Source organism: Paramisgurnus dabryanus, chromosome 2 (genome assembly GCF_030506205.2).
Source record: "Paramisgurnus dabryanus chromosome 2, PD_genome_1.1, whole genome shotgun sequence".
In the NCBI taxonomy this organism is placed as follows: Eukaryota; Metazoa; Chordata; class Actinopteri; order Cypriniformes; family Cobitidae; genus Paramisgurnus; species Paramisgurnus dabryanus.
In genome coordinates this window covers 35,588,433-35,602,498 of record NC_133338.1, presented here as the reverse complement: position 1 = coordinate 35,602,498, position 14,066 = coordinate 35,588,433, and the positions used below count along the sequence as shown (strand labels likewise).

General features: G+C 38.5%; 1 protein-coding gene across 1 annotated transcript; it reads left to right on the top strand.

Annotated features, from left to right (window-relative positions):
- The first annotated feature begins 817 nt into the window (after positions 1-817).
- Positions 818-9,243, top strand: LOC135778512 (uncharacterized). The gene is made up of 5 exons (XM_065288872.1): positions 818-1,302; positions 1,407-2,232; positions 8,341-8,459; positions 8,591-8,676; positions 9,161-9,243. Exons 1-5 carry the CDS (start codon positions 818-820, stop codon positions 9,241-9,243), a joined length of 1,599 nt encoding a protein of 532 aa, XP_065144944.1.
- The last annotated feature ends 4,823 nt before the right edge of the window (positions 9,244-14,066 follow it).

Sequence of the window (14,066 nt, the reverse complement as noted above, 5' to 3'; positions counted from 1 at the left end):
TAAACATCTTACAAAGATAAATTGTCAAGGTACTTTGTGTATTATTTTGATAAAGTTTATTTTTGTTTTCTAGTTTTAGAACACAGCTTGTAAATATATAGGAAAATATATATATTTTTTGACATAAATGAATATTTTCGCAAAGTCCAACTGAGTTAAATGAGAGCATTCAGAGGTTAGATCATGCAAACATCTAAAACATTTATTTGGAATTTAAAAACACAGGAAGCACATGTGACAGAAAAAGCTCCACATACTGCACAGACTTCACATTGAATACCTTTGGCAGATGTAAGAAGAAGAAAGACTTAAAGGCTTAAAGACTGACTACCTGAGGTAAGACTGCTATTTGTAGAGGCTATTCTGAATGGAGAAAAAGCAAGTTATCCCCTACATATCAATACTGCAATGTACAGTAGAAGACTTATCACATTGTGTGTTTTTGCTAGAGGTGGAGTTTGATAGTGGGTGTTAGAAATAAAATAATTATATATACAATCATTTATAACACTGTAAAAAATTATTTGCTGCCTTAATTTTTTAAAGTTTTAGTTTAGTTTAGTTTTAGTCAACTCAGATTTACAAGTCATGTCAACTTATTTATTGTTGCTACAACTTAAAAAAATGAAGTTGACTTCTTTCAAATATATTTTATAAGTAATAACAACTCATCAACTCATCTCTTGTCAAGATAAATCTGAGGCAGCAAATATTTTTTTACAGTGAACAGAAACATTGATCTTTTCTTTACAACTCATTAATGAGCATTTGCATGTGTAATTCACAGCATTTTGTTTCTTTTAAAGGTTTTGCTATGATGCATAAAAGACTCTGTATTCTTTCCATCTGTCTTGTACTGTCCAGCATCTCTGCTTTGAGAAGGCTAAACAATTTTGATGACTTGAGGAATGTTAACTATGGAAAGCATTTTCCACGTCATGGTCTCAAGCTGTTGTTCTGGTTTGCACAAATAATAACTTCAGTTGACCAAAACAATGTTTTTCAAGTAAATTTTGAACCAAGAAGAGGTGACTTTGGATTCCATCGATTTCGAAACTACGAGCATATCCTTCCACCATTAAACTATCTGTATGACGGCTACTACTCTGTTGGTAATCTAAACTCACCAGCAGCCACTGCATTGCCCAATTTTGTGACATGGGATTGTTACAGCTCACACTACCCTGAACACAACATGGACAGATTCGTTGCGGCTGTCATCCAAAACAATCCAACCAGGATAAACAGGGTTTTTCTCACATCACACACTTACCAACAAAACAGCTTTGAGCCTTATGACACGTACGAGATTGCACCTGAACTTATACATCAGATCAGACGCCCTAATAACATTAGCTTAGTGGACTTTAATACTTATCTGTTTAACACGCTATCTCAAAACATAGATATCACTATGACAGATACACATTTGAAGATGCGTTGAGGATTTTTAACGAGCCAGGTCTTGCTGCGTTTCTGACATTAGTTGAATATGATGTCTACTATAGCTACAGAAACTCTATATTACGATACAGTATACCTAACTTCAGTGGACTGAAATTGTCTTACCAACCACGGCAATATGATAAGCTTGAGCAGCTGAAACTGGAGGTGAGAACGACAAGCAAGGGATATGCAAAACTCATTTGGGAAAACATACCAGTTAAGATACAGGAAAAATACCCAGTACAAGTTGCAGTTTGCATTTCTAAATATACAGATCAAGGATGCTATGTGAAAACAGTAGATGAATGTTCCAGCTTTTCAGATACTTCAGTTGCACTTAATCCTGGTCTTCAACCCCAACTCTTCATAAAGCGGGATGATTTGGGTAAAACTATCATTTTTCATGGGCCAGTATTTGATGAAGCTAACAGAGTGATTCCCACTACAATAATTGGGTTTGATGCTAGTCTACAGCTCTACACTAAAGACGGATGGGCTTGTTCTCGACTCTTTATCAAGAAGACTTTTAGCGATTGGAAAAAGGTCTTCTACAACTCATGGGTGGGGTTTTACAGTAGTAAGGAAAATGCAAACAACAAGTATTACACATATCAATGGGTTGTAAAGTTTGACGGAATACAAGATGGCAGAGGGGGTGATGATTATGACGTGTATCAGTACGAGTCCAGTTTGGCCATAGCGCCTGGAGTCCAGATCCGCTTCCTGCTGGATAAGAGATATGATTATTTGATTGCACAAACTCTGGCCTGGGAGGATTCTCAAAATGTAATCAGATCCCAATAATCTGATGATGATGGGAAATATTTGTTGTCCATTCCAGTCTTTACCTAATTCCAGAATACATTTTAGCCAGCATAGCATTTTAATTATGACAAATGACTTGTTTGCTAAATATAAATAATATTCGATTTGATATCTATTAGAGATATCTTTTTGAAAACATCATGTTAACATGAATCCTTACATATAAATCATAGTAACGTCTATGGACAATTGAATAAAATTTTAATAGTTTGATAATAATATGAATCTGATTGCTTTATACTGCTGCATGATTTTATTAAAGCGTATCTACTGTACATCTTTGTGTCTTTTTTTAAATGATACCTTTACAGAGTTTGCATGTTTATTTTAAGATTCTACAGCATACACCTTAAGCTCAAAATGACAAGAACCTAAAATCTTCTGTAAGGATCTAAAACAAGATGATTGCTGCACGATGTATCACATGACTGATACTGAAAACAAGACCCAGGTGATGACACATTCTTGGTCTGTAGATAGCAATCACTGGTGTAGGCTTACAATGTTTTTTAAAAAATGAGAAAAATTTTGAGTCTTTCTCTTTTCTCTCAAGTAGGCAGTAAGATTGCATGTGGTTTCAGTTTATAGTTTAATTAACCCTTTACCAATGGGTGCAATTCTATGAATGCAACAATTCAAGGTTTGGTACATATCCTTTGTGCTTTTTGATTAAAAGTCTTAAAGTTATTTATTTTTACTTTTCATCTTATAATATTACATGCAATGGGCAACCCAGCTTAAAGCTGCAGTCGGCAAGATTTTTTATCATATTCACTGAAACCGACACTATGCTCCGATAGAAAACATAAATTAGACTGTTTAAGAAAAAAACCTGTGCTTTACCTCCACCTTGAGCCTGTTATTTGGTTGGCAAAAATCTACCGCTACCAGTTCATCTGGTCCAATCAGCGCAGGGCTGTGGAAAATCTGCCTGTCAATCACAGTTCCCACACACAGCACAGTTCCCCCTCAAGTGTGTTACAATATCACATGTATCCACCTGAAGTTCACAGGTGTGTTGGATTGAAAGTAGGGTGATGGCGGAGAGAACATTCAGAAACAAACTTCCTCGGTTAACAACCAGAGCTAGAAGAACAACCAAGGAAAAGAAAACAACCAAGGAAAAGAAGAAAATAAAGATAGAAAGTGACCATGCTCGTAATATAACTAGGATCAATATCGGGCCAGCATTTGAAAAGTACTGATGCACACACACTGACAAGGATGAGCTTGATGGGAGGTTGCTCGGTGGTAGTGTGGGAGGAGCATGAAAATTTTAAACATTCGAAATGATCTCAATCCTCCAGAGTTGCCGACTGTAGCTTTCAGTAGTGAAATGCGTATGTGCATTATCAGTTATGAGTGTTTCACAGCTTAAATATTGCTATATTTTGGTGCCTTCTTGAATACTTTTATTTATTGACCTATAATAGCAGGAAATATTTTTGCACTTCTAACGGTAATTAATAAATTTTGCAAAAAAACAAAACAAAACAGACATAGCACCACCTGTGGCATTAGCTCAGTTTGAATAGACATGATTTATGAATTTAACAAAGTACTTTGTATGCTGTTTTATTTAGGTATAATGACACTGTAGTCTATTACTAGATATGTGACTACCAAATTTCCATGATTTATTTAAATACCTTCTTCTTTATAGATTTAGAGTACCATGTTTCAGTAACCAAGATAAAACCTTTCATTAGTGACCAGAGTTTAGTGGAAACACACCAACTGGTTGAAAGTGAGACAAATTTTCAAACAGTTGCTGTGAACTAAAAACACCTCTGAAAGCTCAAAATATCAAAGGCTTCCGGTGTTTACTCTTTATATATTTAACACCTGACCTCATGGGAATTTGTAGGCTGTGTTTAAAATAGCCCCCTATAGAGGGTTTCAGCAGTAACAACATAAACAGTAAAAAGTGCCTTTTTATGGTCAACACGTAACTTCCGGTAAACTCTGCTTAAAATAAATAACAACAAAGTCCTTTTCTAAAGTAGTTTATTTATATAACAAGCAAAATAAACAACACGTAGATCATGTAGAAATCCAAAACATTTGTTATTTTTGGACAAGGTCAAAAGTTTAGCAACTAGTCAGACCATTAAAAAAAACGAAACCGGAAGTAAAGTTTTGACCAGACGCGTAAACGCCACACCGCATGTGCGTCCAATCAAACTGTCTATACCCTCGTTCATTATTTCCTACATTAGTTCACTAATTTAGTCCACCTGAGTGAGTCAGTGAAGAACACAAGTGAGTGAATTTGGACACTAGGCGGGTTGTACAGTACATTTGTTTTGCGATGCATTATGGGATTAAATAAGTGCACTCGCTAATATCCACTATAATTTCGGACACCACTACAAAATGGCTGCCACCTCAGATACAGTTACTGCACTATTAAAGGGTAGGGGGCTATTTCATAGTCGGACATATGTAAATACTTTACGAGGTGGCTAATTGTGCAAAAATGTATGACTATGAGGGAAAAGCATAAATAAAACCCACCCCTAGCCCCTATGGCGACAGTCAATTTTTTGAAAATGATGACTTGTAAAAACATGATTAAAGAAAAAGCTTAATTATAGATACATAAAAAGAGAACATGAAAAGTCATCATTTACTCACCCTCATGTTGTTTTGTACCTACAGTATATGACATTTTATGGAATACACAAGGTATTTTTTTAAAAGAATACTGTTGCTGCTCTTTATTCATACAATATAAAGGAATGGTAAGTAATGCTGTCAGTCAGTAACATTTCTTTTTGTGTTCTATGAAAGAAAGAACCGAGCATCTTTGTTGTGACATATAACTTTTTAAGAGATATTTAGGGGAAAGTAATCTGAAATTGATGATAGACAATAATAATAATAGATGGGCATGCAACACAGTGGTAGCTTTGTTTGTGAGAAAATTGCATTTCTTTTGTTGTTGGGTTATCATTTGTCGTCTGGTGCAAACATTTTAAAAGGCGCACACACTACAATTGCTCACTCTAAAGATGTCTTGTCTTTTTCACTTATGCTATCGTGATATTACATTCATAAAATACCAAAGCTGATTTTGACTGCTCACTTTTTGCATAAATTGTATCTTGCTATTAAATTTGATTGATCTTCTCGTTTATTAAGGTCATGTCCAGGGCAGGACTTAACAGGGTGGAGGCCCCTGGGCTTGAATAAATTTTGGGCCCTACATTATCAGAACAAAAGGTACAAATACTGTCACTGGGACGGTACCCTTTAAATGGGTCCTAATATTTACCATTTAGGTACAGATATAGGTACATTTGTACCCATTATATGCACTCTTTAGGTACAAAGGTGTACTATTTGAAAGGGTACCACCCCAGTGACAGCTTGTGTAAATTATCTTCTGAGAGTGCACATACAGTAAACAACCTAAAATAAAAAATATATCATAGAACTACATTTTAGGGAAGTTTCCAGACAGGGTTTAGATTAATCCAGCACTAGGCCTATTGCTAGGTTATATTAGGGCACAAGTAGTTTTTACAAACAAACCTTACAAAAAACATCACTGGTGTGCGTCTTGAGACAAAACAATGGCAATGATATATGTTAAGATATATCAGTGCAAGATGTGTTTAAATTAAGACAGATCAAACATGCATTTTAGTCTTGGACTAGGATAAGACCTGACTAGGAAACTGCCCCTATATCTCTAAAGCAGAACATAAGCCCAGTCTAAAATTAAATCATGTATTTTAGGGATGTCACAAATCCAAATTAATCATGCACATTAAAAAAATACCCCATAACAACATTTAAAATCATTGTGTTAGTCTTAGCTTAAGAAGAGAATGATATGTTTTGATTAACATTCACCTTATTACACACCATATAATGTTATAAACATAATCAACAAATGTATTTTGTGCATATAGCCTAAGTGGTGCAGTGAAAAGAAAATATTTTAGGATGTAATTTAATAATTATGACAAGACCATCATGTAATATTAGACACCAAAAACCAAAGTGGAGAAGATGATCATTACATTAATTAATTTTTGCGTCTGATATGAACGTAATACATTAAAACCTTGAACGTAGATATAAAAATGAACACTTTTCAGAAGTTTAAACTGTGATTCTGTTAAACACAAGCAAACATGCTGAAAGAGAAACTACAGGAAAGTTAGTCTAGCTAGCTAGTGGATTATATCAAAAAGCATCAGGACATCAACATGGCCATGATTAAGTGAATCCTCACCTCCAGATGAAGTAATAAACTGGACTGATGATTTAAATGTAAATATAATCATGTGCGTTGTTAACTCTCCGGATTTTATTATGTTTCGTAGCCCTGCTCCACTCGTTCACTTTTCCACAGAAACTGTTTGGTTACAGGGTCGTGTGAGCTGCAGACTTCGAGCAGATTGTATTTCATTTGGCGCTACGCAGACCGCTTGGTGATGTCAAAGTACCGCGAGAGCGATTAGAAAGCAGACTTCTCCGTGTGAGCTCTCGCGGTACTCTGATGTCATTTTTTGGCTGTTGTTGAACCACATGAATACACCCGTCTGCTTTACAATCACTTTTGCGCCGTGATAATTTGATTTCATATAATGATCGGATCGCGCAGTGCCGCATGAAGTTAAATGTACCAAATATCAAATAGCCGACTTTATATGAGGTTCAACCCGCCAAAGTACCAAGTGGAGCATGCGAATCTGATTCAGATGTCAATTTATGAATGACAGTGTCAAAGGTTTGTCACACACTGTTAAGTATTTTCACGCTTTTTTAAATGGGTATACGGAAATCCTTGACCGTTACTAGTGGATATACTGCGTATACCTGCTGCGTATCACGTTCAATTACAAACAAACAAGAAAAAACAGGGTTACAAGACCTACTCTAGTAATCTTTCATACGGAGCGCTTCATTTTCGCGTTGCTCTTTCTCATTATCTGTAAAGCTTATTTATGACTCTCATTTCGCGTATTCGCTATTATACTAGCATCTATGGGTTTCAAAAGCAGTAAACTCAGGGCGTCATATTCAGCACCAAGATGACTGACATATATATATTAACGAATTAAATGCAGCACCAAACAATTCCGCACCAACCAATAGGCTGTAAAATAATAAATGAAAACGACTGAACAAATCAAACGAATGCAAGCCGGCACGGAGGCCCCTATTGGCCGGGGCCCCTAGGCTCAAGCCCAATCAAGCCCAATGGTAAGTCCGGCCATGGTCATGTCTGACTTAACCTTTACAGGTATATCATGTGTAATCCTACCCTATTTCAATCTATCTTGCCTAAACATCTAATGGATGTCATCCATCAATCCAACTAAAATCTGGAATATAGAACTTGTGTCTGTAATATATATATATATTTCCAGATTCTGGAAAGGTTGAGTTGACAGATTTCAGAGTTGACAGAAAATCACACAGTATATGAAGGACACTGACTCATACCCTTATCCATCTAGATAGAGGAAATCAATCATGTTTACTATTTTGAACTTATGGGGAAATCTTGTGGGTTGTGATAAATAACAAAAGTGGTCCATAAACTGTAAATGATATAAGTTTTTCAACAACAGACCCTCTGTCAACTCCGCTCTCCCATTGATAGACAATTTAATGTCCCATATCCCTTGAGGTCTGTTAGTGATCTGGAGCAATAAGTTACTGACTGTTATTCTGCAAAGACTGCTGAGTGTGCATCTACAACACTAGTAAATTACTTTCTAGCACATACAGGATTTTCTGCAATTCACTGTCCCAATACCATTGTATTTCTCCATTCAGCAGCTTGTAAACGCCACTTAAAAGTATTAAGTCTGTCCTCATCTAACATGTGCATAATTCTTGTATTCAGTACCTTTTCATCTGCAATTTCGGCATCAGCTTTTTTCAGTGATGATAATTTTTAATAAACTTTCAGGGATCAATATTAATCCTTATCTTGTGAGGTTATTACAGTCATAAAGCTGTTAACCCATTCCAATGCATTTGTAGGCCTCATATTCCAATAGCACCATCAACACTTTCTAGTTCAGTGTTATTTTTGTGTCACAGGTGACGGTTTGTGAGGGCGGAACCAAAAGCGTGGAAGACGATGGTTCGGACGTTTTTACTCTGAACACCGGAATTTCCGGGGTTTCCCCGGAGACGAAATCAAGCCTGATTTCGCCCAGGTGAGGATAATTTACACAGCGGTTGCTGATAGGCTGATGAGGAGAAGAGGTAGAGGATTTAAAAGACCTTTGAAGACATCAAACGGGGTGCTTGTTGTGTACTTTGTGTACGCTGTGTTGCTGCTTTGCAGACGGACTACGCTGGTCAGATCGTTCCCCTGGGGAAGAGAGAAAAGGAAAAGTCAACTGGGCGAAGGAATACTGGGTGATTTCACTCGTGAGTGAGCGGATACAGAGCCATTGAGTTTGCAAATACAGGAAACTATTGACAACGAAGAGTGAGTAACAGCTGTAGTACTTTTCTGTGCAATACTTGGAAGAGGAGTTGCTTGGTGTGTGTCTTTTGTGTTTGAGGTCCCTGGCCCCACTGGAGAGGGAAGCGTGGGCGAGCCGTGGGTTGACCGGAAACACGGACGAGATATTTGGTAAGAAGCGCCGGTTACTAGTAAAGCAGTGGCCCTGCGGGAAAAGGAAGCGCGGGTGAGCCAGAGGAGTGAAAACAACACGCTGGGGCTGTGAATAACATACATCTTACTCTCATCGGTAGCCTAACTATTGGCCAGCTATCCTCTCGAGGAAGTCGAAGCCAGGTGGCTAGGTCGATTAAAAATCACGTGAAGTGTGTACAAGAGTGCTGTGGGTGAGTTTCACTTATTAATGGTGTTTACGTTATGCTTGCTGTGTGTATGCTGTGCTTGTAGAGACCAAACTGCCCAGCCTCGGACGGTCGCGAGAGGACGACATTCGTTGTGGCCTGAGTCCTACGGAGAGAGAGAAAACCTAGTCTTTGGCCCCGGGTGTGTCAACGAGAGCTTCACTCCTCTAAAGAGCAGGCAGTGGTGAAGCCCAGTGGTGGATAGGAGTGAGTATTGTATAAAGTGCACCGTGCGGATTGAGGATCATAGCTGTGTGTACTGACCTGTCCAACAGAAGCCCGTGGTGTGCGGAGCCTCGACGAAAGTTCGCCCCAACTCGTGACCCCGGTCGTGGAAACAGGAGGGGGAGTTCTGGGAAGCATTCGGCTCCGTGCCACTGGATCCATCAGTCCCTACGACGCCCGACAAGCTTGAGTGGACGGGTGAAGGAATACGGTGCACCAACGCTGTAGCGAAAGTCCACTGTCTGTGAGTGAGCGTGAAGATCCCCAGTGCTGTGAGTAACTTATCCTGTGTAGTGATATTTGACCTGTGCTTATAGCAACCACTTACCTGTGTCCCAGCGAATGCTCTGTGTGAACGAAGATCCCCCGTGCTGTGAGTAGCTTATCCTGTGTAGTGATATTTGACCTGTGCTTATAGCAACCACTTACCTGTGTCCCAGCGAATGTTCTGTGTGAACGAAGATCCCCAGTGCTGTGAGTAACTTATCCTGTGTAGTGATATTTGACCTGTGCTTATAGCAACCACTTACCTGTGTCCCAGCGAATGCTCTGTGTGAACGAAGATCCCCAGTGCTGTGAGTAACGTATCCTGTGTAGTGAGAGTGACCTGTGCTTATAGCAATCACTTACCTGTGTTCCAGCGAATGCTCTGTGTGAACGAAGATCCCCAGTGCTGTGAGTAACTTATCCTGTGTAGTGATATTTGACCTGTGCTTATAGCAACCACTTACCTGTGTCCCAGCGAATGCTCTGTGTGAACGAAGATCCCCAGTGCTGTGAGTAACGTATCCTGTGTAGTGAGAGTGACCTGTGCTTATAGCAATCACTTACCTGTGTTCCAGCGAATGCTCTGTGTGAACGAAGATCCCCAGTGCTGTGAGTAACTTATCCTGTGTAGTGATATTTGACCTGTGCTTATAGCAACCACTTACCTGTGTTCTAGCGAACGCTCTGTGTGAACGAAGATCCCCAGTGCTGTGAGTAACGTATCCTGTGTAGTGAGAGTGACCTGTGCTTATAGCAATCACTTACCTGTGTTCCAGCGAATGCTCTGTGTGAACGAAGATCCCCAGTGCTGTGAGTAACTTATCCTGTGTAATGAGATTTATCTGTGCTTAAAGAAATCACTTACCTGTGTTCTAGCGAACGCTCTGTGTGAACGAAGATTCCCAGTGCTCGAATGCCCTGTGTAAACCAAGATCCCTAGTACTGGAAGGCCCTGTGAGAACCAAGACCCCCAGCGCCGTGAGTAGCCGACCTTTGTGTGGTGACACTTACCTGTGTTCGCAGCAACCTCTATCTGCATTCCAGTGCACGCTCTGTGGGAACGAAGACCCCCAGTGCTGTGAGTAACTTGCCTTGGTGTGGCGACATCTATCCGTGGTTGTGGTAATTGCCTACCTGGTGCCAGCGAGTGCTCTGTGGTGTACGAAGTCCCCAGTACTGTGAGTTGTCTCCCTGAACGTCTCGCTAACAATTCTCTGCTTCCAGGATCTGAAGAGCAACGTACCTAAGGCACAGGAGAGAGAGCGAGAGAAAATGGAGAGTTAGAGAAGTAGTGACCCGTAGCAAAGTACAGCTGGATAATTCTTTGTTTGATTCTGCCTCCAGGAAGAAGCGGAGTGCGCCACGGGTTTTAGGATTGGAGCCCCGAAGGAGCCCCTGTCCCCCATCCTTGTCATAAGTGGCCCTGGAGGCGAGAAGAAGCCACATCAGTTTTAAATTTCCCCTTTCCCCTTTTTTTTCTTTTAACTATTTAAATAAAGTTTATTTTAAACGTAGTTTACTCGTCTGTTTGGTCATTTGGGGTGGTCTTGGGAAACTCCTCGAGGTGGAAGAGTTGAGAGGGGCGTGACCTTTAGTATATTCGGGTCCGCCCCCGGCCGTGACATTTGCATTGCTTGTAACAGTTGGGGAAAACTCCAGGGGCCTCATTTATAAAGCGTGCGTACGCACAGATTTGATCGTAAAGTGTGCGTAGGCAAAAATCCATGGCAAAGTCCATATTTATAAAAACTGTCTTTGACGTGGAAAAGTGCTTAGCGCCACGTCAGGGTCTGAGCAGACGTACGCACTTTTGCTTGTCTGATTGCTGCAGGTTTTTGGAAATATAAGCCATTCTTGCTGTTTGAAATTGGGTTTAAACATTGACAAGCGCTCTTTTATATGTCTGACATTAATTACGCATCGTTTAAAGGCGGAGATCTGAAACTGGTCGGCTGCGCGCACAAGTTCAAGTTCATTTGCGATTTATGGATTTGAAAGAGGTACGTGCGTTTTCTGCGCTTACGTTCGGTTTATGAATCACACGTACGCATTTTTGTTAAATGATCGTAAGATCAAATGTTGGATGGTTTTTACGCAGCATTTTATAAATGAGGCCCCTGGTGTCTATAAACATAAATGCTTTGTTCACTGGAATAAAAAATATTATTTAACCTTAAACAATGTTTTCTAGTGTTATGCTACACTTGGCAAGTAAAAGTCTTTAAGAGAGTTTAAAGCTGGCTGGCTAAAAATGCCTAAGAACTAATGCCTTGGTCCATCCTGGTCACACTGTTAATATGTAGTTGCCTATTAATATGTAACTTTAAAAACACAAAACATATTTTTTTGAACGTTTAAATAGATGCTGAAGCATACAATGTAGACGTATTTGCAAAATTTCAACATCTCAACATCCCAAACCTTACCCTAAACCCAAACCCTTTATATACAATAATTAAGTATATTGAATTTTTTTTAATATTATGCAACGTAATAGACAGAGATGTGTTTTTGTAACAATAGTAATAATGTCGCATTTTAAAGATATTTTAAGCAGCGAAAGTCCTACCCAAAACAGTTTATTAAAATCATGTACTCTTATACATAAAAAGCATAAATGACAGACAGGTGTAATTGCAATAACTTATTTATTGCGAAATTTCACAAGCAGTACCAAATTTTTTTTTTAAATATCTTCATTTGCGGTCCTCTCTGGAGTATATTAAGTACAGAGAAGTTTTAAAGTTGTAAATCCACGAGAGCGTTAATCTGGCTTCTCTCTGTCAAGGCGTGCATTTCAAATTTTAAAAGTACATGACTGAAAGACGGCAATGTTGCAAATCTGTGACATAGCACGCAAGCGCCAATGAGCATTTGATATCACTGCCATATAAAGCAACATGTCCTAAAGCTTCTTGAGGTGCAATATTTGAATTCAAATAACGAATGGGAGATTTGACATTTACGGTCGACTCGCTACTGAGATCTGACATCAAGATCGCTGGATAAAGGGCTGAAATTGGATCTGTTCCTCACAATTATCTGCATTTTATAGATTTGGATCACATCTTTTGTGAATTTACGTCGTGCTTGGGTGTAATTATTGTTGCATAGGAGAAAACACCTTTGTCTGTCATGGAAACAAACTAAATTTAACAAAATGGTTACAGAAATGTTATTTAAAGGAATAGCCTTTTGCCATATTAAACTATGTTATTACCTTAACTTAGACGAATTAATACATATCTATCTTTATTCAATGCGTGCACTGTACAGCGCGTCGTAAATGTGTTAGCATTTAGCCTAGACCCATTCATTCCTATGGTACCAAACAGGGAAGCCACCAAACACTTCCATGTTTTCCCTATTTAAAGACTGTGACATGAGGAGTTATACCAGTAAGTATGGTGCCACAAAATAAAAGTTTTTTTTAGGTACCACAGGAATGAATGGGGCTAGGCTAAATGCTAACACATTCACAACGCGCTCTACAGTGCACGCATTGAAAAAAGATAGGTATGTATTAATTCGTCTAGGTTGAGGTAATAACAAAGTTTAATATGGCAAAAGGGTAGACTATCCCTTTAAAGTTTTAAAGTGTAGTCTTGTTTTATATTGTGTAATTCTCTGAAAGTCATGAACATTTCATTAGGTAAATGATTAAATTGTCTTAAATAAATAAGTCAGAAAATACGACTGCAAAGATGTCATAAAATGAGTAGAAAAAACCAATGCCAGCAATCTTAATATTTATAAATAGGAATACATATAAATCTGTACGTCTGTAAAGCTATTTATACGTAAATAATTAACGTATTAGTCCTGTCAACATGTCAATATTACATTTCAGGGTGGTATAACAGTGTGATTGTGTTCTTGCTGGGTTAATTGTCTCTTCAGGTGCCTAGACCTAAAAAATGGGCTTGATGAAAAAGAATCTTGCAAATGTTTGCATTAAATGTTTCACAACAGCACCTAGACCAACATCATCGCTGTATGTCCTTCTGAAATAAGTGCACAATTTGGAACATCGGGGGTAAAACTGCTTTGCAGATTAGTTTTTTCAATCATAAGACCTTTTCACTTTCTGTTAGAACAGTTTGCAAATGCAGCGCTCTAATTTGCCTTTACTAGTGAGTGCAATGATGTGCAATGCTCAAGTCTTTTTGTCATTTGGATCACTGCGAATGTCAACAGGTCAAGTGGTGCAGAAAAACATCTATTATCTGAACCACTCATAAATTCATTATTGTGTGCTGGTCTTGTTCTTTCAAGTTCCTGTAAGTTCTTAAATAGCTGTACTATAAAATTTTTTGAGTCTGTATCTCTTTTTTACTGCCCTGTAAAAATGCAGTATTTTTGTTAAGTTACTTTAACCAAACAAATTAAGTTAAACAATTTCAACTTGTTTTTCTAAGTTATGCTAAGTTATCACAGGCCAAAACTTAAAATAGTAGGTT